Genomic DNA, 27,888 nt, shown 5'->3' on the forward strand with positions numbered 1-27,888 from the left:
GGGATGCAGATCCTCCTCCAGCAAGAGCTGTCCTAGCAGAAAACTGTGTGTGGTCCCACATCCAGGCAGCCCCAAGGGTCCTGCCCAGCCCCAAACTGCAGCAGGTGCCTCAGGAGACATGAGCAGGGCTTCCCTGGGTTGCCACCACCTGAGGAGAAGTGGCCGGGGCTTAGCAGGAGCCACGTGAAGTTTTCAAGGGAAAAGCCAGAAAAGCACATCAAGTCCTGTGAGGAAAGGTTGGGGGCACTGGGGGTGTTTGGTATGAGGAAGAGGAGGCTCAGGTGTGGCCTCATTGCTCTCTACAGCTACCTGAAAGGAAGGTGTGGGGAGCTGGGGGTCAGCCTCTTCTCACAGGTAACTGGTGACAGGACCAGAGGGAATGGCCTCGAGCTGTGCCAGGGGAGGTTCAGGTTGGAAATGAGGAGACATTTCTGCTCAGAAAGAGCAGTCAGGCATTGGGACGGGTTGCCCACGGAGGTGGTGGCGTCACCGTCCCTGGGGGTGTTCAAGGAGAGGTTGGACGTGGTGCTTGGGGACATGGCTTAGTGGTGACATTGGTGGTAGGGGGGTGGTTGGATCAGATGATCCTGAAGGTCTCTTCCAGCCTTAATGACTGTGATTCTAGCACCAAAGCGGCTCCTTTCCCTGCCCTCAGCACTCTGGCAATGCACAGTATGGCTCGAAGACACCCTTCAGAGCTGGACCTCGAACCTTCAACTGAAACCAACGCTGCAATAAGCCAAGCACAGCTCAGGACAGTCTCTGTCTATTTCTCCTTTGCTACCAGCTCCCTCCAAATCGAAATAACTGACATATTTTGCATATTTCTCTAATGACTCTGTTACACCAGCACTGAAGGATTAAGACCAAGGAGCAGCAAACACATTCCACCAGTTTATTAACCGGGTGCTCAGGTTTCCCAAAGGCCGCCCTCCAAGCTGGAAGCCAGCAAAAAGGGTTGCAATAAAGGGATCAGCACTGCACTTCTGTGCTGAAGGGTGAACAACAGGCATTGAGGCTGCAGCAAGAGCACCCTGGCAAGCTTTCCAGGGCCTTGGCCCAGCCTGGTGTTTTTACTGAAGGATGTTTCATACGTTCAGCAAGACAAACCTGGCTTCACAGAGCATTCAGACCCCACCTGGAGCCTGCACTCAGCTCTGGGGCCCCCAACAGAAGGACAGAGAGCTGTTGGGGTGAGTCCAGAGGAGGCCACGAGGATGCTCAGAGGCTGGAGCACCTCTGCTGTGGAGCCAGGCTGAGGGAGTTGGGGTTGTTCAGCCTGGAGAGGAGAAGGCTCCGGGGAGACCTCACACCGGCCTGCCAGGGCCTAAAGGGGGCTGCAGGAGAGCTGGGGAGGGACTCTTGGGCAGGGATAGGACAAGGGGAAATGGCTTTAAACTAAAAAAGGGGAGATTTAGATTAGAGATAAGGAAGAAATTCTTCACTGTGAGGGTGGTGAGGCCCTGGCCCCGGCTGCCCAGAGGAGCTGTGGCTGCCCCAGCCCTGGCAGTGCCCAAAGTCAGGCTGGATGGGGCTAGGGGCAGCCTGGGCTGGGGGCAGGGGTCCCTGCCCATGTCAGGGGGTTGGGATTAATGGGCTTTGAGGTCCCTGCCAACCCAAAGCACTCTGTGACTGATCAGCCTCAGCAGAAGCAAACCCAATCTCTCACCTCCCATGTCCAAGCACAGCTTCCCCACTGCCTGCAGCCTCCTGGACTGAGTCACTCCCCCGTCCCAGCCCACACACCTCCTTCCAGCCACCCCCTTCCACCGCAACCACCCCGTTTCTCCAGACAGCAAGCTGAGTACCCGAGCCGTCAGCATCACCCACGTACAGATAACATCACCAGCCAGCCTCCACGATGGCACTGCGCTGACCCGGCACGCAGAAAAGGGACAGTCCCTCTGCAGGGCACTCCCTGTTTAGTGGCAGAGAGGAAGAGGCGCGATGCCAGCAGGAACAGAGCATCTAGGACAGGATTTCTGTGCACGCACACAGCTACAAGACCTCACCCTACACCGTTCTCCCCAGCCGAGCCTTCCTTATCGCAGCCCCACGTGGTGGCTGCCCCAGCCCTTCAACCTGGCCCGGAGGTGACATCCACCTGTCAGCGAGAGCTTGTGTGTGGGCATCGCTGCTGCAGCATTGTGGAGGTGAAGGTGCAAAGAACTCGCTGCAAACAGTAAATATCTGCTTTTTTTTTTTTTTTTTTTTAGGCTCTTATCACGGAGGGAGCTGCACTATTTCCAGTTTGCAACTGGACTGGGATGGCCTGACTTCTTCTAAATTGAAAAGACAAAACCAAAAACGTAAAGGTTGTAGTGTAAAAGGTGTAAAAGCAAGAAGTAACCAACCATCGTCATCACAACAGGTTTCCACATCCAAGGAGCGTGCCAGACCTCAACAGACTCCCCCAAAAAGCCTCCACACCTCCGCACCCAGCCTGGCAGCAGCAGAACTCAGAGCACAGCACTGGGCTCGTCTCTGCACAGCACCTCCAGCACCTCATGGCTGGCAAGTGACCATCCTGTGCAAACTTCCAGCAGTCCTCTGGGGATCTACAGGCACTTGGATGGCTCCAGAAGCTAGGAATACCTTCACAAGGACTGGACAAACACCACTGCTCCACAACAATCCTAGTAGTGCAAGAGTGCTCCAAGCACTGCAGACCCCACAAACACCACAGCAGCACTTACAGCCTTCCGACCTCCTTCACAAGGGCTTTTAACCCCACCAATTAATCCCTAAAGCAACTGCACAGAGCCTTTCCCCCCATGAATCACCTGGTTATCAATCAGATGACTAGCTGCTATTTAGCTCACAAGCTCCACGCCACAGCAAACTCCTACAGCATCCACACTCCCCCCCAGCCAGGGATATTTTTTCAAGTTTTTGGGCATTAAATCACTACCTGAACGCTCAATCCATCCACCCCCCTTCCACCCAGGCTGTTTACACAGCATCCCACGCAGCGAACTGGCTGGCTCCTTCCAGGATCTGGCCCGTGCTGCCGGGCACGGCCCCAGGCTGCCCGGACTTTGTCCCGTGCCATTTCTTCGGCACCCAGCCAAATTCCACCCTGGGTTTCAGTTTGGCAGCGGCTCGTCCTCCCCGATCATCTTGCAGAGCGGGGAGGGAGAAAGGAGAGGAGCTTTGGCCAAAATAGTCATGATTTTGGGGTAAAATGGTAGCCAACGGGGGTTTTATCGCAGCGGAGGGCAGGCCCTGCTAGGGATTCTCATTAAATCCTGAGTCACTTGGTCTCCCCTGACATTTGTTTGAGGATTTTCCAGGGAAGGGAAAAGTGGCTGAAGAATGCATTTTGGAGCCAAAACACCCTCTTCTGTGAGGTACAAGTACCTGTCACCCTAAAAGCCTCAGCACCTGCAGGTCCACCCCTGCGGGTTGCCTTCTGAGGCACTCCCAATGCTCTAGGGACTGGTGCAGGATGACACCCAGCACCACGTCCCCATCCCCACAAGAAGGGACCACACGGAGACGCAGGGCTCGAGTGTGCACCTCCTACACCCCACCTCACCAAATGAATCTCCCCAAACCACTGCAGCACTGGGGGAGCCAGCTTTGCGCCAAATTCCTCGCCGATTCCTCCCCACCACGGCTCATGCTGGGACTGCAACCCGCCTGTTTACGCCACGAGGGCATCTCAGCACTCTTGCTCTGCCATCCTGTGCAGCCCATCTTCTGCAGGGAGCAGGCTTTGAAGTGCGAGGCATCTATTTTTCGGTCTTGTGTTACTGACGGGACAGGGATTTGGTTGGAGCCCAGTGGCATTTCGCAGGTCGGGACAGACACGCTGCCCCCATGGATGCTTTCCTGGAAGGATTCCCAGAAAAACACCCGGTCACCTTCACCTTGCTCTAGCTTAGATAGGAAAATAAAGTCTGGGGATTCGGGTTCAGCATCAGCGGGCCGTTTAGAGCTCTTTTCGAAAGGCTGAAAAGCGCCTGAGGACTTCAAGGAAAAAAAAAGTTGAATTCCATATCCCCCTTCCTATGGCTCTATAATGCGTTTTCCATCCCGCTGGTGCACAGCTGACATTCTGCACATTGCTGTGCACATTGTGCTTGGCCGCGGCTCCGTGCGGAGAGGGGAGTGGAAAGGCCAGAGTCCAACCAAGTTCCTGCTGCCGTCGGGCACCAGCGGCCCCAGCTCCCGGGACAGCAGGGACACGGGGCACGCATCCCTCTCCTGTGTTGGACCCCGGGAAATGTAAAAAAATCCGGAGATTTGGAGAGATTTGTCCATTTCTACACAACACAGGCTCTCCATCCCATTAGGAAATCCAGGTTACATCTCTCTGAGCGAGCTGTAAGGGTCTCCAAAAAAAAGAAACACACTGCCCCTCGGCACACGTAGCCACGGCAGAGTTTCTGACGGAGATTTAAGACCCATGGAAAAAAACTCGTGGTACCGAACCCCGTTCAGAGAAGGGATGTATAAAAGAGCCTTTAAAGCCGCAGCCCACCAGGCTGGCAGCCCGGCCAGCCACGCATCCTGCCTCCAACAGAGGAGCTTTTACAAGCCGGGAAAACTTCCTAAAGCAAAGACCGTGCCCGGCTGCGGAGGAAAGCCCCAAAACCTCGACCCCCTTTTATTATATGGTCTGGAAAGCGGACCCTCAGATGCAGCTATGCCAACATGCATTTATTTGAGCCTTGAAACTCCCAGTGTCACCTAAACTCTGTATAAACCCCAAATCTCCAAAGAAAAGACCCTGTTATGTCGCATTCCCCATCCTCAGCGTTTTGAGAAAGCCTTTTGAGGGCTTTCACCCCTTGCACCGACAACGCGGGGCCAGCCCCGAACCAGAAGCGAGGTCTAATTGCAAAAAAAATAATAAAAAATGAAAACGCCACCGGGTTGCGACCTGGGAATTGGGGAGGAAGAGGAAAAAAGCAGCAGATGAGGGGAAAAAAGGCTTTTTCTGGGTAAAATGGGGCCGGTGAGAGACACGCTCACCACGGGGAGGTGGGTGGAAGGCTTCGTGCTGAGCCGTGCCTTGCAGCCGGGGCTTTGGGAGCAGCTTTTTTACCCTGAGATGAAACCCATCCTGCTTTTCTGTCCCATATAGGGCTGCTGTAGGACAACCGTGTCGGGCACCAACTTGGGGAGACGGCTGGCGGAGCCAAACCCGAGCAGGCTGGAGGAAAGGGACACCAGGACCAGGTTGGGAACCCAACCTGCTGCCTCTAAGGGGACATCCCAGAGGTGGGGAGGTTGTTATAGGGTGCCCAGCACCCACAACCCCCCAAATCCTAGAAGTGCTGTAGACGAGAGACACCCCTCCCTTGCATTGCTAGAGGATGGGGCAGGGAAAAACTCGAAATAAAACGCTCGCAGAGCCAGACCCGGACAAAAAAACCCAAAACCGACCCCGCGGAGCCAAACCCGGACACAAAACCCCAAACCCAAACGGGGCAGCGCGGCTGCATTCCCCCCCTGTATCCCCTCCAGCACAGCCTTACCCGTCCGGAGAGCGGCTACCCGCGGGGAGCCATGCGCGGAGGCTGCGAGCGCTGCTTTGGCACGGCTCGGCACGGCTTGGATTTGGCACGGCACGGCTCGGCTGGCTTGGATTGGGTTGGGTTTAGCACGGCTGGGTTGGATTAGGTTGGGTTTGGCTCGGTTCGGTTGGATTGGGTTGGGTTTGGCACGGCTGGGTTGGGTTTAGCACGGCTCGGCTCGGCTCGGGCTCGGCTGGGTTCGGCTCCGGCTTCGGCTCGGGCTCGGCTCGGGTTCGGGTTCGGCTCGGGCTCGGCTTCGGCTCGGCTCGGGCTCGGCTCGGTTCGCGGGGGGGGCGGCGCGGGGCGGCGCACAAAAGCGGGAGGAAGCGGTGACGCGCTCGGGCGCCTCCGCCAATAGGGAAGCGGCCAAGCCCCGAGGCCACGCCCCCACCCGCGGCCGCCCCGCGTCCCGCCGCCAGGGGGCGCCATTTTGTGCCTCACCCCCCCCCTCCGCTGGGGGGCGCCATTTTGTGGCCCCTTCGCCGCTGAGGGGCGCTGGTGGTTGTGTGGGGGTGGCAGCCCCGCTTGGTTCTCAGTCGTTCAGTTTCTTCAGTTTTTGGTTAATTTGGGCTAGCGAGGTGTTGTTTAGCCCTTGGGGAGTCCAGGGGGTGAGCTGTTGAGGGAGCCGGTTGAGGTTCTGTGGGGTTTGGTGAGGCGGGGGGTGTTTGGGGGGGTGAGGAGGGAGGGAGGTGAAGCCCCCTCATGGGGCTGCGACAGGGGGGACAATGAAGAAACTGCTTAAACTGTGTAGCTGTCAGCACACAGCCAGGACATGAAATGATTGCTCTTGTCACTTAATTTGCTTTTGCCACTTTAGGGGGGCTGAGGGAGAGCAATAAGCAGCCAGGAGCGAAGGACCCCCAGCCCTTCCTGGGCTGTCAGTGATGCCCTGCACAGTGACTCCAGGCTCCTCAGACAGCCTCGGGGCTGCTCAGACTCACACCCACCTGCCCCAAGGCTCCTTGGTGCGTCCCGGTCCCTTTGGGCTCAGCCCTCGAAGGCTTGAAGGCAAAACAAGTGAAAACAAGGCCTGAGCCTCAGAAATGATGTGAGTGGGGCCTGAGGTTTGCACTAGAAATCACTCACGCTTGTGAGAAAGGCAGAGAACTCTTGCAGACGATGGAGAAAGTGAGTAAGAGTGTTTTGCTGACTGGTTCCCCATTTCCCCATTTAGTAAATGCGTTGTGGAGAAGAACAGGAACAAAGTCAGTCTGCAGTTGTGTGGGAGAGAAAAAAAAAAAAAAAAAAAAAAAAAAACACAAAACAGGCAGAATCCTAAACCCAGACCCATTCCCCTCAAGCTTTTCAGGGCTGGCTGCTGCAAGAAAGTTTAAGCAAAAAAGCCTATTGCCTGTAAAGGCAATAGAAACCCCAACCAGGGACCCCTCCAGAGAGCTTCAGATCTCACAGCCCCGCATACAATCGCGTGACCTATTAATAAAATCCATAGAAACCAATTCTGTGTACCAAATAACAGCAGATGGCTCCAGCCCAAACCGCTCCGGGTTCCCTCACTCCATAAATGATTTTACTGGGGCTAGTCGTGATCTTGATGTAATTGAATAGGTTTCACTCTTCTCCCTCTCCCTCCCCCTCCCCAGAATATTTGTGCAGCTTACGGAGAGGCATCCAGGGGGACCGAGCTGTTGCTGGAAGGAACCTCTGACTCCAGCTTGCCTCATCGGTTTGGGAAGCGGCGTAAGTCTATCCTGAGCCACCTGGCTTGGAGAAGGAGGTTGCCTCTCTCTGCACCTTCCCTCTAACCCTTACAGCTTTTAATAAAGCTCTGGTAACTTGGCACATTCGAAATATTTGGCTCCTGCCCACCGGGGATTTATGTAATGAATTCTCGTGCAGATGCATTTCTGAAATGAATCAGATGTGTTTACCTTGGGAACCAGGCACAGGGCTCCAGGATTTGGGTTTCGAGCCTATAAGGCACTAAGTGACAAGGATCTCCTGTAAAACCTCCTGTTTTTAATGGGAATCCATTAGGCAAGCAGCAATTCCTTGTGAAAACTCCTTCCAAGCAGCTTCTCTTTCCTCGACTCGTTTGATGCTCCAGGACTCCAGCTGCAGGGATTTTGGTTCTAGGGTGTTCCTGAACAATGCAACGCCCGCCCTGTGTGCAAAGCCTTGCTCCGTTGATGCCAGCAGCTCTCTGCTGATGGGCGTGCTGAGGCCCTGCCCCGAAATTCTGCCTCCTCGAGCTGCTCCTGAAAGCATTGCTGAAGCCTGGCAGGATGCGTGGAGCTGTGTGGCTCTGCGTGCTGTGGTACAAACGCAATCCAGCAACCCTCCCTCACCACCTTTCTGGAGAGGAGCAGGGAACACACAGTGGAGAGCTTTATGGAAAGTCAGTGCAGACGGTGGTTGTAGTGTCTCTCTTATTTCTTAACTTCTTATTTCTTAATTTCTTAATTTCTTAATTTCTTATTTCTTCCTTGCTATGCAGAAATAAAGAGAGACACGGAGCTGTTCTCTGTCCCTGAGGACAGCAGGCACGGCACACCTTGTATCCATACAGCCTGCTTCTTCCTTCTTTTCTTTAGGTTGGATGTTAGGAAGAACTCCTTTACTGAGAGGGTTGTGAGGCATTGGGATGGGCTGCCCAGGGAAGTGGTGGAGTCCCCATCCCTGGAGGTCTTCAAAAGATGTTTAGATGTTGAACTGAGCGATATGGTTTAGTGGAGGACTGGTTAGTGCAGGCCTACACCACCCTGACAAAATCTGCAGAGAAAAGTTGGGTAACACCAGTGGGTGCTAGTGACATGCAAGAAAAGTGGATCTGCAGCCCCAGAACTTGCAAATCACAGCCCTGGGCAGTTCAGTTTATGCTCCTCCTTTCATGATGTCAGCACCAGCGTTTGCTGCGGGGAGCGAAAGGGGAAGACACTTGGCTTTTACCTAACTGCTGCTATTTTGGGCTGTGGCAGGGTTGCTGAGCCACCATCGCTTCCCAGCTGCCCTCCTCTTCCTCTTGTATTGCACGAAATGCTCCCTGGTCGTTGGGATTGTCCTCCCTGCATGAGATCTGCTATGGGAAAGCCCTCTCAGCAAGCAGGCTCTTTGCCTCAGTGGGTTTTGACTTCTTTCCTCAATCAAATGCAGAAGGGTGAGCGTGACAGCAGCGTGCAGCAGCGCTGATACACCAAACCACGAAGGTTTTAACTCAGAATTCACCCCCACCGGGTGGGATTACACCGAGGTTAAGTTGTGTGGATGATTTTTTTTGTTTTCCTGGTAGCTGTCACGTGTGCTCGCATGGCTGGATGTAACTTTCCGTGCCGCCGTTGTTCCATGACTCACCTTCTCTGCCTAAACAAAGGCAGAAACAGCTCCAAGGAGGACAAAGTGAAAGTGGAGGGGACCCGATTGCAGGGTGGGTTGCTGAGCAAACGCAATTACTGAGCGTTTTTCTGCAGTGCTCCTGCACGCACCGTGTATACCTGGAAACTTGTGTCCTCCAAGCAGAATTTGCACAGTGATGCTGGACATCAGGCTGCTCAGAGGGGCAGAGCTGAAAGCCCTGACTGCAAACAGACACACTTGAGACTTTTTCAGACAAGGTCAGAACCATCCCAAAATATCCACGGGCTCATCTGATGCCAGAAGCTTGTGGAAAGGAGCACAAGAAACACCATCCTTGCAGCGTTTGCAGCTGAAAGTGCAAGAAAGCCAAAAATCACAGGGGATATCCTGCATTTCTGTCCCAACTTCCCCGAAAGCTCAGAGAAAATCACAAGTTTCCTGGGTAGAACTGAGATTCCCTACGCTGTGACTGGCCCCTCTTGAATAAAGGCTGAGGGATGAGACGAGGACTTGGTCCTGACTTGGCTTCAGGCGTGTGCCTCCAGCCTGCCCTGTTCTTTGACTCCCCAGACTTTGGCTCCCTGAGAACCCGACCCTATTTCCATTATCCCTCTCCTGATTTGGGACGTAACCCATCTACCCTTTAATCACAGGATTACAGCTGCCGTTTTACAGCATTTTGCACTTCTTGGTGCGTTCTTGCTGAAGAAGCTCCCGCCAGAACTCTTCAGGCATGTCTGCACTCCCGCAGCTGACGGGGAATCAAGCACAAGCAGCCATCACGCCTGTGATCCTTCATATTTCTTCACGGAGCTGGATTTGAGCTGCCAGAAACCAGGGGAAGCAGAAACCGATTTACCACAAGTGGGACCCGTCCCGTTAGCCATAAACTTATCCGCACGCATCGACTGCAAACCCGCGGTTTTTCCCTTAAATCTGTCACGAGGGGGGGGGAAGAAACGGCAGAAACAATCACAAGCTGGCTGTTTACGCCTGTTTTGTTTTAGAAGTGGGCTTGCACAGAAAGTTTGCAGCCCTGCTGCACAGACAGCTCGCGGCCGTCTCTTATCACAGCAGCCATATGTCCTCGTTTCCTCAGCTGCAGCAAAATACGAGCCGTAATTAGGAAGCTGGGGGTAAAGCGCGCGGCATCCAGCGCTGGGAGAGTGGATTTGGGTGAAGGTTACGAAACACAGAAGGGAGCAGTCCCTCTGACTTTCCGTTGCGTGGCTGTTGGTGTGTTAACCACCCAAATCCTCCACGCATGGGGGAAACCAGGAAGGTTTGTGAGGGGCCTGAGCCGTTGGGTTTGTGCTCAGCCGGTCCTGGGCATTTAATTTCCTGTGGAAATGACTCAAAATCAAGCCTCAAAATGCAATGAGCTGACCTGCTGCCGTTTAAATCCCTTTGATAAGATCTCAGGACACGTGGAGGGGATTGAGAGCGTTCAGGGATGTCCTGTGGAAAGCCTTCCTATGGGATGGGCAGCCTGGCGGGGAGATCCCACTTTCCAGCGTGGAGCTAATGTGGTTTCAGCAGGGAAACAAGGAGCAGAAGGGTCCCGCAGGAGCACTCAGACATTTTTTTTGGCTTCTCCCTGACCAAAATCACAGCCGGCTGTCATCTGTGGCCATCGGTCAGAGCTGGTGAACAAACCTCAGTGTCACCTTGTCACTTCACCCACGTGTTTCCATGAGGGTGCTCTGGGATGGATAAAAATTAACCATCTGTACAATTAGCACACCGAAACAGCTGCCCTTGCGGCATGCCCGCGTCCTTCCAACCTCTTATTTTGTCCAAAAGGGAGACATTTCCCAAATCTCGCAGCAGCCCGCGGTCGTGAGGTGCCCTTTCGCCCAACTCGGCGTGCTTTGTGCGAGGGGGATTTCTTGAATCCAGCTGAAACTACACGAGAAAGGAGAGAAATAGCCCGGCGGCGAGATAAGATGATTATCTCCCCGGCAAACAATAGGACCACGGGCAAAATTAAAAATAATTGGATTGCAAATAGGAAGCCTCGTAAAGCAGCAGGAATAGAGGAAACATGACTAATTTTTTTTTTAGCTTGTCTGAACTCACACAACGGAGTTCTGCAAGCGCCGAAACTTTGAAATCGAGATCTGTGGAAAACCCACGGGGGGAGGATGGCAAGAGTCCAACTGCAATAGTACAATAGCAGCAAGTTAATGCAGCTCGTAGATCTGATCTAAATGGGTAAATGGCGACAGACAAAAGCTATTTTAGGTAGAACTTGGTGGGCACCACGCTAAATATTATCTGGGGAGGAGTGGAGAAAGCACAGAACCTTTCCTTGCTGCACGGGAAGGAGAAGGGGCCTGCAGGACTGCTAAGATTATGGGATTCGTCCCCAGGAGAAAACTCCGAGAGATGTGGAGCCCATACCGGGCATCACAGAAAGGGCCTGGTGTCTGTCGATGTACCTCAGTGGGCAGGAACATTGGGATCTGTGTTTTACGATGCCTGAGGTGATCTGAGCGTATCCTTCTATAAATGTAACTGTCTGGAATATTCCGTGCTTCCAGTATCATCAGAGATGGCTCTCTGAGACGCAGGCAGCCCACGCTGAGATGCGCTGTGCGATGTGGCAGTGATGTTACATCCACTGTGCAGCACGAGAGCTGGAGGCAGAGGCTGAACCGGGCCGTTCCAATAATACAGGAGGAAGTCTGAATCAGACCACGACAAAGACGTGATGTTCCCAGGCCTAATTGTGACCACAAAACCGCAAATTCTTTTTTTTTTTTTTTTTTTGCTTTAGAAGCCTTTTGAACTGAGATTCCTGCTCAACCGAGGGCTGAAGCAAGTCTTCGGTCAGCTCCGGTGAAGCCACGTTGGATTACATTAAGCAAGGATTTAATTCACTGACATTAAGCTACTTTAATTGCAGTTTGCACATCTGATCCTTCAGCCAGGTAGCTGCTTCTCGTATTTTGAGGGCATACTCCAGGCGAGGGTGTGTTACAGCAGCCACAAGCAGTAGCTGACCCTCACCACTAACCCATTTATTTAAACCGTTTGGCAAACCTCAGCCGAGTGCAGTAATTGCAGGTGGATGAGAGCTCGCAGAAGGTCATCAGGCTCCCGATGGAGGAAACAGCGCTGAAAGGCAGCGGGGGAAATGACAGATTTAATGATCACAGGCTGACCTAGGGAGAGCGACCGGTCTGTGTGCTGTCCTACAAAGGTGGCAGAACCAAAATCAGACGGTCCCCACACACTGCCTGCTGGCAAGAGCCAAGACAAGCCAAGAGCTCTTCAAATAAGCGTGACAAATGGCACCGGGGAAAGGCTCTGATGGAATATCAGAAAAGGAAGAGGTGTCTAATGCTGGTGGGGAGGATTTAGCAGGCTGCTCAACTCCCAGAAAATGAGATTGTCCTTGTCATACCCAAAGGAGGCGTTAGGGCATATGCTTGGCCACGGCAGGACTGCAAACAGAATCACTCCAAGCTGTCTTTGAGCGCTACATCACAGATAAGCTCTTACAGAAACAGCTGATGGTGGCGTGGTTCGAGATTCTGTACGGGGCCCAGGGGGAGACTCAGTAAACCATCAAATAGCGGTGCCAGACGTTTCATGCACGACAAACTAGCTGCAAAAGCATCGTTCTCACAGAGGCTTAGAGAAAGCAAAGGCTGGGACCTGCTTCCAAACTGAGAGAGGAAATATTCAGGCCCGTTTTGTTACTTGAGCCACCTGAAACCCCACCTGAGTGGATGTGGTTGGTCACAGGTGCTTATGGACATGGACATAAATGGACAGGACAGGACAGAGGAGAGAGGAGGAGGACAAAAGGAAGCTTTGACCCCCCTCTGGCACAAAACCAGCTGGCTTTCTGACAGGTTTGTTCTGCACAAGGCACAAAAGGAGCGTGTGCTGCAGGAACGATGAGCTGTAATGCTGTGGCTGTGTTACCCATAGGTACAATAAACATTTCTGTCTGTGACACATCCAGGAATAAACGCAAACTGATAAATGGCTTTAGTGAATGAACAGGGACACCCGAAGGGGAAGAGGACGGCTACGGGAGTTCACAGACCTCCCCCCATGTCCCACGAACGTGGAAGGCTTGTTCCGTGCTGGCGTAAGGCCTGCTGCTACTGCAGAGCCTCCTGGCAAAGGTTCTGCGCTGCTCAGGGGGGATTGGAAAGCTGGAACGCCACCTCGGAGTGAAGAGACAGGTGTCAGTGGAAAAAAATAAAGCTTTTTGTTCTCGGTGACTGCGTTCATCGGAATGGAAAAGCCAGGCGAGGATCTCCAGAGCCCACGGATAACACAGACAGCTCTCCTGGTTTCTAATTTTGGAACAAAGTGCTCCTCACCACTTTTCCTGAACACCAATGCATCCTTTACACAAACAGCAAGCTGGCCGAGCCGTGCTTGCTTCTAAACCCACTTTTGCTTCCTCCTCGGCGTAGCAGGAGTTTCAAATCTCCTCTCTTCTCTTTATTTCTGCTAAATCAGCCTTCCTTTCCAGTGGGAAAGGAGCACTTTCAGCCTTTGGGCACCTCTCTGTTGCACGCACCTTAAATAAGACCTCTTGGAGTTGCAGTGCCAGCTCTGAGCAAGCCACCAGCGGATGTCATTACTCGTCTGCAGACAGAAGTGAAGCCAATTGCACTGCTCGTCCTTGCCCTGACGAAGGCAGAGGCAAACAGGGAAGATTTACTAAACCAGACTGATAAAACCCTTTAATTTCTGGTGCGATGAGGGGAGAGGCTTCCCTCCGCAGCGTGCGCGCTGTGAGCCGACGGCGGTGTTTTCCTTGGGCGCGGGCCAAAGTTTGCGGCTCTCCTTTTTCTTTCACCAACCAGGAGGCCTCCGAGATGAGTCACCGGCTCTTGCAGAGGGCCTGGCAGGCTGCTGAGCCAGGAAAAGGAGCCCACAGAAAGGGACTCAGGAGGTTTTGTGTCACGGGGAGCACGTGGGGAAGCGGCGCCGCTTCCCGCAGGCGGCCAACGCGCAGCGCTGAAAATAAAACCGGGACTCCCCAGGACTCTGTAGGATCAGGGTGCTACAATCTGGTGGCTGTTTAAGAGCCGGTGTGGCTCGCCCTGATGTCCCTTTCAGCATTTTGGGTATGTCTGGAAGAATTCCTTCTTGTAAACCTGATCCCCGACATCACCAGTAACCCCTCTCCATCCTCGCCCAGCCCAGCAGCACCAGTGGGCAGACACGAGGAGGATGTGGCTGGAGACCTCGGCCAGGGAGCCACGCAGACAGTTTGTTTTGTTTTGTTTTGTTTTGTTTTTTAACATTTCCTCGTATTATGAGAGCAGCTGAATGAAAAAAAAAAAAAAAAAAAAGACCCCGAGGAACAATTCAGTGAGTAATGCAGACTGAGCGAGGGATGCGTGATCCCCGCTGTCCGACGCCGAATTACGGAAACGATCGGATGAGGCCAGCCTCACTTTGCTGCCGTCAGTGCTGGGAATCACAACGTTTATTGCTGAAGTGACGGCTCGCAAGCAGCAGGTGAGCAAGCAGTAGGCTGACACCACGGTCTCCGTGCCTCCTCAGGGCTTCCAGGAGAACCACCAAGACGGGGAGTTGGAAGGGACCTCGAGGATGGCCTGGTGGCGATGTGGTGGCTCTGCAGAGCCTCGGGCAGCCTGAGGAGAACCGGGGCGGGCTGAAGGAATGGGGAGGGATGAGGAAAATCGGGGCGGGATGAAGGAACAGGGAGGGCTGAGGGGCCGGGCTGAGGGAGGGCCATGGCGAGGGCGGCCGTCTGCCTGCTGCGCTGCGACCTGCGGGCTCACGATAACCAGGTAGGGCCCGGCCGGTGAAATCCCCTCAGTGGGGAGGGTTCTGTGCAAGTACCCCCGGTGCCACCCCGCTCATGGGTAATCTGGGGAGAGGTGGCCCCCCCAAACCCCAAACCCAACCCTCACCCCAGCCCTAACCATAACGCTAGTCCCAACCCCAACCGTACCCCTTACGTTAACCCCAGCCACGATTCTAACCCCGACCACAGCCCCAACCCCAAACACAGTCCCAACCCCAACCCTAACCCTAACGCTAACCCCAACCCAACCCTAACCCCAACCCCAATCCCAACCCAACCCCTAACCACAACCCTAACCCCAACCCCAACCCCAACCCTAAACCTAACCCCAAACCTAGCCCCAATCCCAACCCTAAACCTAACCCCAACCCTAGCCCCAATCCCAATCCCAACCCCAACCCTAACCGTAACCCTAACCCTAGCCCTAGCCCTAGCCCTAACCCCAACCCCAACCCCAATCCCAGCCCAAACGCCAACCCCAACCCTAACCCTAACCCAGCCCTAACCCTAACCCCAACCCTAACCCCAACCCTAACCCCAATCCCAACCCAACCCCTAACCCCAACCCCAACCCTAACCCCAACCCTAACCCCAACTCTAACCCCAACCCCGACCCTAACCCTAACCCTAACCCCAACTCCAACCCCAACCCCAACCCTAACCACAACCCTAACCTAATCCCAACCCTAACCCCAACCCCAACCACAACCCTAAATCCCCCACACCTGTGCTGTCAAGGCCCTCTCCATATTTCCAGGTGCTGCACTGGGCTGCCAGCAATGCCGATTACCTCATTCCCCTCTACTGCTTCGACCCGCGGCACTACGCGGGCACGCACTGCTACGGCTTCCCAAAGACGGGGCCGCACCGGCTCAGGTTTCTGCTGGAAAGCGTGAAAGATCTGAGGGAAACGCTCAAGAAGAAAGGAAGGTGAGAAAGCACCATAGAGATATCACATCTATTTTAATTTTCCTTCTCTTTTTCAACACTTATCTGTGCTGTGAGTCAAATCCTGACAGTTTGGGGCTTTGACAATGGTTTGTTCCAGAGAGCAGCCCTTCTGTTAGCGTTGGTCACTGCCCAAGCCCTGTTTGGATGACTTGCTGTGACATCTGCAAGGGACTGAGGCTAACTTTTCACTTTTAGGTAACATCCAGGCTGTGTGCCAGTCAGGTTTTGCTTCCCTGACCTCAGATAGCACAGATGGGTGTCAGCCTCAGCTCTTTGCCCAGAATCCTGCAGAGACATGAACTGCAGTTGTCTGAGACACAGGTGGTGGCACCAAGCACCTTGGGATGCTTCCTTCCTTGTCCCTAGCAAGTTTTCCTCAGGAATTGGCTTGCCAGACCTCCGTGGGTCCTGTCCTGTGAGACTGGAGTTAAATTTGCTCATGCCCTGTCCCAGCAAACCTGTTCCCTTTGGCAGGCTACGCCGTGGCAAGGGGATCTTCAGGGATTCCTCTTTCGTGTACCTTTAGGAACTATACTTAGGGTAGACCAGGGCCTGAAAGAGATCCCATTACTTGGGAACATTTGGCTTTGCTTAGCAGAAAATTCATCAGCGAGCCCGTCTTCTCCCAGGGCAGCACAGCGTTGGCAGGAGATGCATGAGGAATGGCTCTGCGTTTGCAGTGTGGTGTGGACCATGCAGCTTTGGGGTGTTTTGGGGGGCTGAAACAAGTGATCAGTGGGTAGCTGCACCCTCACCCTGCAGTGAACAGATCCAGAGCTGCTCGAATGCTGCTGGGCCACCCTTAGTGGCTGCTGAGAGATTGTTCTGCCCGGAATTCTCTGCACCCACCTCTGGCCAGCTTTCTCACCACAGCTTCTCTTTTGGCCCGGTGCCCTGGGTACACAGCCGGGCAGTCTGTGGGGTTGCAGTGTGGGAGGGGAGTTTTGTTGATTCTTACTAAGACGAGGAAAGAATTCCTCTGAACGATCCCACGTGAAAGCAGAGGGGGGTCTGCCCACAAGCCACCGCTACCTGCGAAGGAGATCGGAAGAGGGTTCAGTTCTCGAATCTCAGCCTGTGCGTGTGTGAGGCTGAGCAGATCTGACAGATTCACGTTTAGGTAACAGCCTGGCTTTCTGCCCGGTCATCCTTTCTAAGGCTTCCGGGCTGGTAGGAATGTGTTCAGTGCAAACTCTGCCTCGGTGGCTTGCAAACTGCGTTCAGTGGTTCCTAAAAAAAATGTGGGCTAGTCAAATCCTGTCTGTCTGCCTCCACAGGCTGGCTGTGCTCCTCACAGAACGGGCACAGGGGTGCCTGGGCTCCTCTATATACGACCAGGGATGACATCAAACCTAATTGGGGCCAACTTTTTGTGTTTGCAGTACCCTGGTTGTGAGAAAAGGGAAGCCAGAAGATGTGGTCCGTGATCTGATTACTCAGCTGGGCTGCGTTGGAGTCGTAGCTTTCCATGAAGAGGTAAGGGAATTATTGTCATGGTTCAAAGGTAAAATTAGCGAGGTTTCTTCTACATGATGCAGGTCCTGTACGCTCAGAGCCTTCCTTCCCTGGGGTGTTGCAACTCCAGGCAAGCTGGCGAGCTCCTGGAAGGGGGGCGGTGTCGGTGTCTGGTGGGATTCCTGACTGGATTGCACCTGTTGGTGAGGAAGGAAGCAGGAATCTGGGCCCTGGCTTCTGGCAGGGTTGGCACCTCACTGACCTGTCCTGGAACTCATCTCCTGGCAGTGCCCAGTAGCAGATGGGGAGAGAAAACCAAAGAAGCAGGGCGAGATGCTCCCCCTAAATACCTCCCCAGCCCCCAAGATCCCATGGCTGAAGGACTTCTTAAGGCAGGAGTGCTGTCCTGATGTTCCCTACTGATCAACAAACTTCTTGTCCATGTATTTGTCCAGTTACCTTTGCAGTCCATGCAAACGTAAAATATCTGCAAAAATATCTATCAAGCTTCACTGCTCACGAGATGATAACCCAGCCTCTTGCCCTGCGTGGCAGTTTGTTGAATCTTTTTCTGCTTGGCTCTTGGAAAAAGCCTGGCCTCGTTTATCCGCTTTATATTCATCTCTGAGGTTGTAACAAGTATTCCAGGGCGTCTGGTGGTGGATTTGGCTCCTCAGAGCAGCTTTACTCTCACCTCCTCCCCATTCTGGTGTCAGTGCTGCTAACGAGAGTGCAAATGCCAGCTGGGTTTGGCCCCGCAGTGCTCTCAGCGCGTTGTGTTCTCCCCAGGCTACGCAGGAGGAGCTGGACGTGGAGAAGGAGCTGTGCCAAGTGTGCGAGCAGCACGGGGTGGAGGTGCAGCCCTTCTGGGCAGCCACGCTGTACCACCGCGACGACCTTCCCTTCGGGCCCATCGCCAGGTGATGCCACGCACTCCTCCCCTGTCCCACTGATTGCTCGCTCCACTGAATGCCCAGGAGGGGTTTTAGGGGTTTTAGGAGGGGTCGTGATGGAACTGCCTGTGACAGGAGCCTTCTGGGTGTGGACCCTTCATGCCTCCATCAATAATCCCTTGATATCTCGTTCATAGTTGAATGATTTGTGGTATCCTAAAGAAAATATATAAAATAGGGCAGAAAAGCCAGGCCAGAACAATGCCTGTTGGTCTCCATCGATTGTAAAGGCAGCCTGAGGTTGCAGATTTGTATGTTGAGGTCAGTCCTGGGGGTGATTAAAACTTAAAACTTTAGGCCATAAATCCGCCCCTCAGGTGAGATAAATCGCCCCATCAGGACACGCCACAAGTGGAAAAGGCACCGTTTGCATCAGAAGCAGAAAGCAAATTAGTGAAGGGCTGTGAGGAGGGCACACGGCAGAAATTCCACGGCTCTCCTACAGAGATGTGACCGCGTTCTGATCCCTGCAGGTTGCCCGATGTCTACACCCAGTTCCGAAAAGCGGTGGAGGCCGAGGGGAAGGTCCGACCAACCCTGCAGCTGCCAGATCAGCTGAAGCCTCTGGCTCCGGGCGTGGAAGAAGGCTGTATCCCCACGATGGAGGATTTGGGACAGAAAGGTAAGAAAACAGAATTTGGCCGCTGCTCCCGTGAATTCCTTAGTGAGAACCAAAAGAAGGAGGCCTCGCAAGGCAGCGGTTGCCCTTCACACACCAGCTGAGCCCCTGGTAAATTCCCTGCCTGTAGGAGCTGGGTTGGCAGGCCCTGGGTGGAAAACATTCTCCTAATCAGCAGTTTTGAGTGTCTGATGTGGCCCTTTTTCAAAGCAAGGCTCTGGCAGAACCTTGCATTTCCCCGGAGCAGCATCCCTCGTGCTGAACATCCTGTTTTTAAGCTCCTTGCCGTTGAGGTGCTTTCCAGAGGCTGATTTTTGTTGGTAATGTTTTCTGTGGCAGATCCCGGGACCGATCCACGAACAGCCTTCCCCTGCCGTGGAGGAGAGACCCAGGCTTTAGCGAGGCTCCAGTATTATTTCTGGGACACGGTAACCCACACATTTCCTTCTCTGCATCCTCCCCCTCCTCCATCCAGCTGTACCAGTGGGTGAGGCTGCAGTTCACTTCCTAATAATTCCTTAGCTCCTGTATTAGCACTGTACAAAGGAGAGAATTAGCATTATTTCAGTGTTACAGCGAGACAAACTAAATCAAAAAGAAGCCATCCAGGAACTGGAAATGTAAGACAAACATTTAGGAACATAGTTTAGTGGCCATCCCTTTTTAGTATTTTTTTTTTTTTTTTTTCAGCTTTAGGGAATTGGAACCACCTTTTGGTTTCTTTACCTTGACTTGCCTCGTGTTGCTTTCCCTTCCCACGTCAGCAGCAATTCAGTTCCTCCGTTTTGGAGGAGTGAAAAGGAGCCCGAAGGGCTGCAGTTGCGTTTGGGGTGAGGAACAACTGAGCCAGGCTGCTGCCCACAGCCAGCCGTTCCCAGCAGTCTGGCCCAAAAACTCGTGGCCAAATAATTCAGAAACGATTTGTCCGGTGCGCTCACTGACACAGCTTCCAGGGGATTCTTTCAGCTGTGCTATGAAAATCCTGCGTTTGCTTGGTGCTGGGGAGCACGGACAGCTTTTAACCTTTAGGGAGCACTAATATGATCACTGCTGGATGCTCCTTTTTTTTTTTTTTTTTACAGTAATGCAAATATTATCAGCCCTTGGTGAGCCGGAACAGCTCGCTAGTGCTCGTAACCTGTGCTGTGTTTCACAGTGCTTGCAGAAAGAAACGTGCTGCAGGTTGGAGCAGGGAGCACGGCTCGTGACACGTTTCCCAGAGCTGGCCTGAATAATTCCTGCGCTCTCCAGGCTGTCATTTGGCAGCTCTGTAACCCTTGCGGGCAGCCGTGAGAGGGAGCCCAGCCCTGCCGGATCGTCCTGGCTCTGACATAGAAGACATTTTAGCAGGTGGCACGTCAGGTATTAAAGTCGTTTGTTCTTTTCTCGCCCAGAACCTGGTTGCATCGTACAAGGAGACTCGGAACAGGCTGATAGGAATGGATTACTCAACCAAATTTGCACCATGGTAAAAAAAAACAACTTCTGTTGTGAGGTTTAAGCTCCCTTTCTGCCCCCACCCTAAAGCGACGTTACCTGTTTGCTCAACACTCATTTAGCACGGACGGGGGCCTGAGTGTGATTCCCTTGTCCTTTTTGTCGGGGTACAGCAGTCTCAGAACTGCTCTTTGTTATCAGGCTCTTTATTCCCCGGGAACATTCCTGCAGTTAGGAATTGCTGAAGGGTAGCAGTGAGGAGCTGAGCGTGCTGAGAGCAGCAGTGCGGGCTCTGTGCTGCTTTGTGGATCTGTGTCACAGAACCGCAACGTGAAACAATTTTCCAGGGCTGCTCCAGAACAGGATTTTTATTTTCAGCCCTCTGCTTCAGTGCTCGCAGCGGATGGCTCCACCTGCTGGCACTTGGGGATCCCAGGGCCACTGGGAATTTCTTTTCTCCGTTGTGGCCACTCGAGTTTTTTTCCAAGCTGGCCGTTTGCCCAGCACAGCCAGTCCCGATCTGCCTGCCCCGAAATCTTCTTCTGCCAGACAATCAGCACCGGGCCGGCTCCGGCTGCAGCCGTTCACACCTCACGCTGGGCATTGCTGAGGCGTGCAGCTGGTCAGCAATTAAGGAAAAACTCAAATCCTTTCTTCCTGTTTTCCAAAACTCACCAGAAGGTCAAATGTTTCCATCAGCCCCGGTGAGGAATAGCATTCAAATACATTTCTGGGAAAATCTTAGGGTCTTATCACCCTTTTCCATCGGGCTGGAGTCTGCGTTTTGTTTTCTGCCCTGCACGGCACCGATGGGGGAACAAACAGAAGGAGCCTGCAGGGTTGAAATGCCAGAGCTGGCTTTGCTTCCCTCATTTTCCTACCCAGCCTGAGATTTTCGGCAAGCCACTCGGGATAAATCGGTCTGGAGGGGAGGGAGGGCTGCAGGACAGCGGCGGCAGATGCTGAAGAGGTTTCACAGAATCCCAGAATCATCTCGGTTGGAAAAACCTCCGAGATTTTTCAGGCTCTAAGCACAAAGCTGCCCCTCCGTGCCCTCTGTGGAGACACCAGGCTGCGAGGCACTGCCCTGTTCTGAATTCCAAACATCTCCCTTCTGCTTCCAGGCTGGCGCTGGGCTGCATTTCACCCCGCTACATCTACGAGCAGCTACGGAAGTATGAAAAAGAGAGAGGGGCAAACGATAGCACCTACTGGTACGACCCTGCGTGATGGCTGTGGCGCGTGTTTTCTGGAAAGGAAACTGGCGTCTCACGCACAGGAGAGAGCGATTTGTTAACTTTCTTCTTAATTAATGCTCGTTTTGCCTGTGCCTGCTGTCTGGTTCCTCTGGGGCTCACCGCACTTCTGTTTCAGGACGGGTTTATTGCTCTGCTGTTGACATCCAGAGGCTTCAGGTGTTTTATAAGTGAGGATTATTAATGCCACTTGTCGTGGCTATCGGTGGCGGGTTTCTGCTCAGAATTTTTAAGACGGATCTCTGTAAATCAGCAAAAGGGCCCCGCGCTCGCTCAGCTGGCTGCCCACGAGCACGACGCCTTAGAAAAGGGGAAGAAGGGATTGGAAGCGGGCTTCACGCAGCCAGCCCGGTGATCCCTGCTCTTCCTCACCCACCACCTGCGTGCCTGCAGGTGGCACTGGGGGAATCTGCGCTGCTGCGGGGTGCTTGGGGTCAGTGAATCCATCTCTGGGCTGGCCTTGAGCTCGCTCGTGCCCAATTCCTATTCAAGCGACAGATATTGACCTCTTGCTCGCTTATGTGTGTGTTTCTCTTTGTTTGTTTTCTTCTTCAAACGCCTGGCTTTGTGTTGTAGGGTCCTGTTTGAACTGCTGTGGCGGGATTACTTCCGATTCGTGGCCCTGAAGCACGGCAGAAGGATTTTCTCAGTAAGAGGTGCGTGCGGGTCTCGGTATCCGGAGGGGAAAGGGACGGTCTTAAATCGGGGAAAGGAAGAGAAGAGGCTGCAGGCGCTGTGATGTACAAACACCCTTGGTACAGTGCTTGTGTCACTGCCCTGGGACGCTCCTGGTGAGTTGCTTTTTGCACAGAAGTGCCTTAACACCACGGTCCTGGCTGCTGTGAAGTTTTGCCTCCAATCTGATTAACTACAGGGAACAGTATCACAAATATTAGTGGGAACCAGCAGCACAACAAGAGTAAAAGTGCTGTTTCCAGAGACCCTCTTCCTTGGGGCAGCACTTTTAGATGCCCTTGGGCATTCTGCCTGGCATCTTGGTGTGGCTGCAGAGGGGCACGCGTCTCCCTTAGGGCCTGAGTCACATTTGCCAAGCCCAAGTGGCTGTTTCAAACACCCCGTGGCGTTTCAAATCGTACCTGGTGCCAGTGGTGGGCCTGAACTGAGATGTCTGGAGCCAGAGCTGAGTCCCTGCTGTCTCCATCCCACCGTGCAGAGCTGTAATTGCCATCGGACCCCTGCAGACTTAAAAGTCGTCCTCCTTATCTGTTGCTACCCAGCTGCAGGAGCAAAATCTTACCAGAGGCTTCTGCAGAGTAATTCTGGGGTCAGTATCTGCTGCAGAAATGGCTTTCACACACGCACTGTGCTGGAATAAAACCGAACAAGAAAATATTACTTTGGAGCAGAGCGTATCTCTAGCTGCTTAGGAGGTCTGAGCCATTTTTAAGTTAAACAGCAAACACCAGCAAGCCAAATAATCAAAATTCAGAAGGCCTTGAGCATCGCCTGCGTGCACCAGGCACCCCTTTACAACACTTTGTAGGATGAACAGATTATCTCTAAATCTTTGCAGAAGGAATGTGGTTTGTGATGACAGAGGGGCTAGCTCCATCCCGATGTCTTGTGTCAGCCAAGGCACCTCTGGCTGTCAGCATTTCATTTTTAAATGCTTGTGTCAGCGTTTGTCTTCACAAACACTTCCTTTTTATCCTCAACAGGGCTTCAGAGTAAGGAGGTCCCCTGGAAAAAGGATCTTCAGCTCTTTGACTGCTGGAAAGGTCAGTAGGAACAAGAGGCTTGGCTAGCTGTGCTCTTGATTTCCACCTGCTGCATGCTTACGTGTGCCCCAGCGCCAGCTCAGGTTTGTACTTTGTACTCTCATCACCAAACAAGCACAGAACCCTGGGTGAGTGCAGGATGTTTGCCTGCCTTTCCAGACCGAGCACCACCAGGAGCAGGCCCCCAGGATGTCATAAATACCCGGGTTCTGTCTGCCACAGGCTGTGAGATGAACTGCAGGTAGATTTCCCTGCCCAGGTTTGTTCTTCCAGGAGGTTTTGGTGAGGTTAAAGCAGCCTTAGAATAAATCTCACCTTTTGCTGTGCCACACAGCCTTTTCATACACTTGTTGTTTGTTTTCTTTTTTTAGCTTTTATAACTTTGTTGTCACATGAATAGCAAAGATAGTATCCCAAATTAAAACTCAGAGGGCCTAACAGGTTAAAGTATCAAACCCGTGACATGTGAATCTGTGGATCTTTCTTCATATCAGTGCCATATCTGTCCATTCACGCAGAGCTACAGCAATTTTTTTCCTTATCAACAGACAAAGCTCTCTGCTTTTCAGGTGCTAATCCTCAGGGACTTGTCCCATACACCCCACTCCGCTCTTCATCCTTTCTCAGCATTTTTTTGTTGTTGTCCTTGGCCCATCTCCCTGCTGTCTGTACATTTATTTTGCTCCAATTCCACCTGATGCATTGGTTTTCCAAGCTGAAGTTTTTCTGTACCTTTTTATTTTTAAATTCTCATTTTACTTTTCCATTCAGTTTACTTCCCAGTGTCTTTTAGAGCTGAACATCAGGAAATCTCCCCAGCATAAACTTCTCTCCCTGCTGCTGCACACTGGCACTGTTTTACCTGCTCGGATAGCCGTGAATGCATGCACACGGGTCGGTTCTGAGTGCCAAAAAATGCCGTCACATCCCAGCAGCGCCTTTTGTCTCCGCAGAAGGCAAAACCGGGGTTCCTTTTGTCGATGCCAACATGCGGGAGCTGGCTGCCACGGGCTTTATGTCTAACAGAGGGCGGCAGAACGTCGCCAGCTTCCTCACCAAGGACCTGGGGCTGGACTGGAGGATGGGGGCGGAGTGGTTCGAACACCTGCTGGTAAGGCTGAAGCCAAGAGGTAGCCAGGAAGTTTGCAGTGATAATTTTGGTTCTTCTCTTGTTGAGTTTTAGCCAGAAATCTGTCATACTCAATAAAACTGTCAAGCATAGATAAAATTATCATAGATAATGTTAACAATGCTCTAATTTGCTCGCCCCAGAGGCTGGGGAGGAGGGCAGCCCAGAAATAGAACAGAAAAAGAAATGCGTTCAGGCCACTGAAGCCAGGGTTGGCCCAGATCCTTGCGGTGATGTGGACGGAGAAATCACCCAGAGAGGAGCAGGCAAGCAGGGACAGTACTGGCTCAGCTTCCACGGGGCTCCACCCTGGCTGGAGGCATCTTTCTTCCTTCTGGGGAGTCAGCAGCCTCCCTGCCAAGGGGAGCAGCGTTCCCTTGTGCCAGTCAGCACTCACACAGTCTCGGGTTGCTCTTCTGCCCTTGGCCCCACAGCTTCTTTCCAGGAAGACCTCGTCTGTGGGATGCCAGAGGCTGTGGATATTCAGGAAACTTTCCGCTCACGAGAGCGGCTGGAGGTGCAACGAAACCATCACTTCCCTCCTACAGGAGATTAAAAGAGCCTTTTTTGTTAATTAATTAAAAGAGCCTTTTTTTATTAACGTAACTTTTCCGAGCTCCCTTGGAGCTGGGCTCTGGCAGCCAAGATCTGCATTTCAGTACTGATTTAAGTCCTGTACCTTGAGTGCCGTGTGTGTACGAGCTGCCCTGAAGCCTGGTTTGGCACAGCTGAGGGGCGCCCACACGCACAAAGGCGCTGACACATTTCTGGATGGCTTCATGCCTGGCTTTTGGTGGCATCTGCCAGCTGTGGCTGACAAAGGTGGGTGTGATATGCAGAGGCCAGCTTAATTCATGTCAGGACAAGCCTGGTGCTCAAAGCTAGCGGTGATTAAGAGTTAGGAGTGGCCGAGATCCTGGCAATCCCAAGGGCACTCAGGCAGGACCGTGCTCTGCTCTCGTTTGTGCCTCTTTCAAAAGCCTGGCTCCGTTTTACACAAGCATCCCTGAGAGCTTTCTGTTGAGGTGCAGAATAGAATTTTTGAGATGTCGAATAGATCCAAGTGTAGCAGGAACTCAACTGCTGCTTTGTGCTGGTGGCAGCTTCCTGCACTCTGTGTGCTCACTCCCTTCCCTCAGACTTTTCTCCAGCCTGCCTAATGGGAGCTGCAGGGATGATTTTGCTTGTCTGTGGTCTCCAGGAAGAATTTCTGGAGTATTTGAAATGTTCCAGGCTGCTCCATCTTGGAACGTGAGCCCTTGAAGGCTGGGAGAGTTGTGATGAAGCTTTCCCTTTCCTCCTCCTCTCCTCAAGGTTGATTACGACGTTTGCAGCAATTACGGCAACTGGCTGTACAGCGCCGGCGTTGGCAACGACCCCAGGGACAAGAGGAAATTCAACGTGATTAAACAAGGCCTGGATTATGACGGCAACGTAAGTCAGACATCATCCCGGGCTGCCTCGCAGCGAGCAGCAGAACAAAACTCGTCTTGATATTGCAGGGACCGGGGATCGATGCGCCGTGTGGGCACCGCAGCCCTGTGCTCGCTCTGCCGGCAGGCGGGCAGCTTCCTCCTCCTCCCTGTGCAGGAAAAGCTGACGTTTGCAGCCTGCTGCACTCCCCAGCTCCCCGCGGCTTGGTTTCGTCAGCGTTTCTTCCGGGTGGCGGCCACCTCCCATCGGTGTCACGCACCTCCTGCCTCCAGCAGCTTCGGGAGGGACTCAGAAGTGGCTGGAGAGCCTCAGCTGCTCGCCTGGCACCTCAGGAGGTGCTGGATGAAACCTGCGGCTTCTCTGCCTCTCTCCAAGCACACAGATTGCCCTTTCCAATCGCTTTGGTGTCGTTCACATCCTGGGCTACCTGCTTCCACCCCGTTCCTTAGGTAGCAGCATTCCCTTTTACCACCGTAGCAGGAAGAATTTAGCAGGAATCAGATTTTTTCCTAGCAGGGGATGCAGCTGGAGAGATCCTGGGGTTTGTTTAGCCAAGCACCGTGGTGTGCAGTTAAGCTAGTGCTGGTTTCCATCTATCATTGGGAAGAAAAATGCAACTTTTGGGGAGTTTTGGACCCTTCAGTTTTGGACCCTGTCCCTTCTGTTTGCAGGGAGATTTCGTGCGGCTGTGGCTGCCAGAGCTACGGGGCATTGCGGGAGCTGATGCCCACGCCCCGTGGGCACTGAGCAGTGCCGCACTCCGCCAGGTGGGCGTAATTCTGGGCCAGACCTACCCACAGCCGCTCGTGAGGGCCCCGGAGTGGAGCAGGCACATCAACCAGAGGCTTGTGAGTACTGGGAAAGCTGGGACGGGCTGGGAAACCTTACAAGAAACTCTCATTTCCTAAATCCAGGACTAGAACCATGCCTCTCAGGCCAACCCCCCAATTTTTGCCCCGTATCTGGGGGCTGGAAGAGCCACGTGCACGTTTTTCTTCCTAACACTGCGTGCCAAGGCTGCGTAGTGCCCAGCGCAGCAGCAGAAGTGTCTCAGTGCTCGTCTCTCCTTTGCAGCAGGGAAGAAGCCCCCATCCCCGGGGCAGGAGAGGACCTGCTCACGGCCCGGCGCAGCACAAGGACAGAGGGATGGATTTTTACTTCTCTCGCAAGAAAGATGAGTGACGGAGGTGATCCACATCAGAAGAAGAGCTGGAGAAGAGTTCACTGGGACTCTGAGCAGGTGTTGCTGCTTTTCCAGTGCCTCCTGCTTGGCACTGTGCCTTACAGCTGTTACAAGCTCAATTTCTACCTCTTCTTACAAACTGGAGCAGCTGGTTTGTGCAGCAGGTACTCAGAAAGAACCATTTAGCGCAAATTTTGTTATGCTGATTTTTCATTCTTAAAGCTTTTAAACCACTGCTCATTACGCAATTAAAAAATTTGCTGCTGGAGTGTTTTATCTTCCTCATTTCCACTGACGCAACAGAGATCCACAGATAGTGAGACTTCAGGGGATGTCTAGTGCCTAGAAGCAGGCCCCTCTCAGCAGAAGGGACGCGGCTCTGGGATTTATTACCACTAGGGATCCACTCGGACCTCTTTGGTAAAGAATAATCCCATAACTCTGCTAAATCTCTTAGTTATTTAGGTAGAGGGGTTCAGGACTGCCTTGAGAAGACAGCCAACATGGAGCACAAAAGCGAGATCTGTCAAAAGGAAACAAATTGAATAATGCAGAGTTGGCAGCTCCAAAGCTGGATGTGCAGAAGTGCCTCAGCTTTTGAGTGGAAAAAGAGCAGAAGCACAACTGTAGACACGGAGATTATGTGTACATCAGCTGTCAGCCTTCCCTTGTGAATCTGGTAGTCTGGGTGTTGGGTGGGACAATCACAGAGTCATTAAGGCAGGAAAAGCCCTCCAAGATCACCTGCTCCAACCATCCCCCTACCACCAATGTCACCACTAAGCCATGTCCCCAAGCACCACATCCAACCTCTCCTTGAACACCCCCAGGGACGGTGACGCCACCACCTCCCTGGGCAACCCGTCCCAATGCCTGACTGCTCTTTCTGAGCAGAAATGTCTCCTCATTTCCAACCTGAACCTCCCCTGGCACAACTTGAGGCCATTCCCTCTGGTCCTATCACCTTCCCCAGCTCCGTAGCCCTGCTCTAGACACACTCCAGTGCCTCGATGTCCCTGTATTGAGGGACCCAAAGCTGAGCACAGCCCTGGAGGTGCAGCCCCGGCAGAGCAGAGCCCGGGGGAA

At 53.1% G+C, this 27,888-nt stretch overlaps 2 protein-coding genes across 3 annotated transcripts in view; one reads left to right on the plus strand and one right to left on the minus strand.

Moving 5' to 3' along the window:
• The window catches only part of LOC116486750 (mitogen-activated protein kinase kinase kinase 3-like), a 64,657-nt gene extending 58,918 nt beyond the window's left edge, over nt 1–5,739 (minus strand). For both annotated transcript variants that reach the window (XM_032183202.1, XM_032183201.1), the window contains exon 1: nt 5,487–5,739. The gene's annotated coding sequence lies outside the window, so the exon portion shown is untranslated. The remainder of the gene's footprint in view (nt 1–5,486) is intronic.
• An 8,833-nt stretch (nt 5,740–14,572) lies between these two features.
• Nucleotides 14,573–26,873, plus strand: LOC116486841 (cryptochrome DASH-like). The gene is made up of 14 exons (XM_032183338.1): nt 14,573–14,629; nt 15,404–15,576; nt 16,980–17,073; nt 17,842–17,972; nt 18,479–18,627; nt 18,964–19,052; nt 20,019–20,092; nt 21,186–21,275; nt 21,894–21,973; nt 22,997–23,056; nt 24,010–24,167; nt 25,500–25,619; nt 26,291–26,467; nt 26,694–26,873. The coding sequence occupies exons 1-14, from the start codon at nt 14,573–14,575 to the stop codon at nt 26,799–26,801; spliced, it is 1,560 nt and encodes a 519-aa protein (XP_032039229.1). The 3' UTR covers nt 26,802–26,873.
• Nucleotides 26,874–27,888: the final 1,015 nt, after the last annotated feature.

This window comes from Aythya fuligula, chromosome 2, assembly GCF_009819795.1.
Source record: "Aythya fuligula isolate bAytFul2 chromosome 2, bAytFul2.pri, whole genome shotgun sequence".
NCBI lineage: Eukaryota > Metazoa > Chordata > Aves > Anseriformes > Anatidae > Aythya > Aythya fuligula.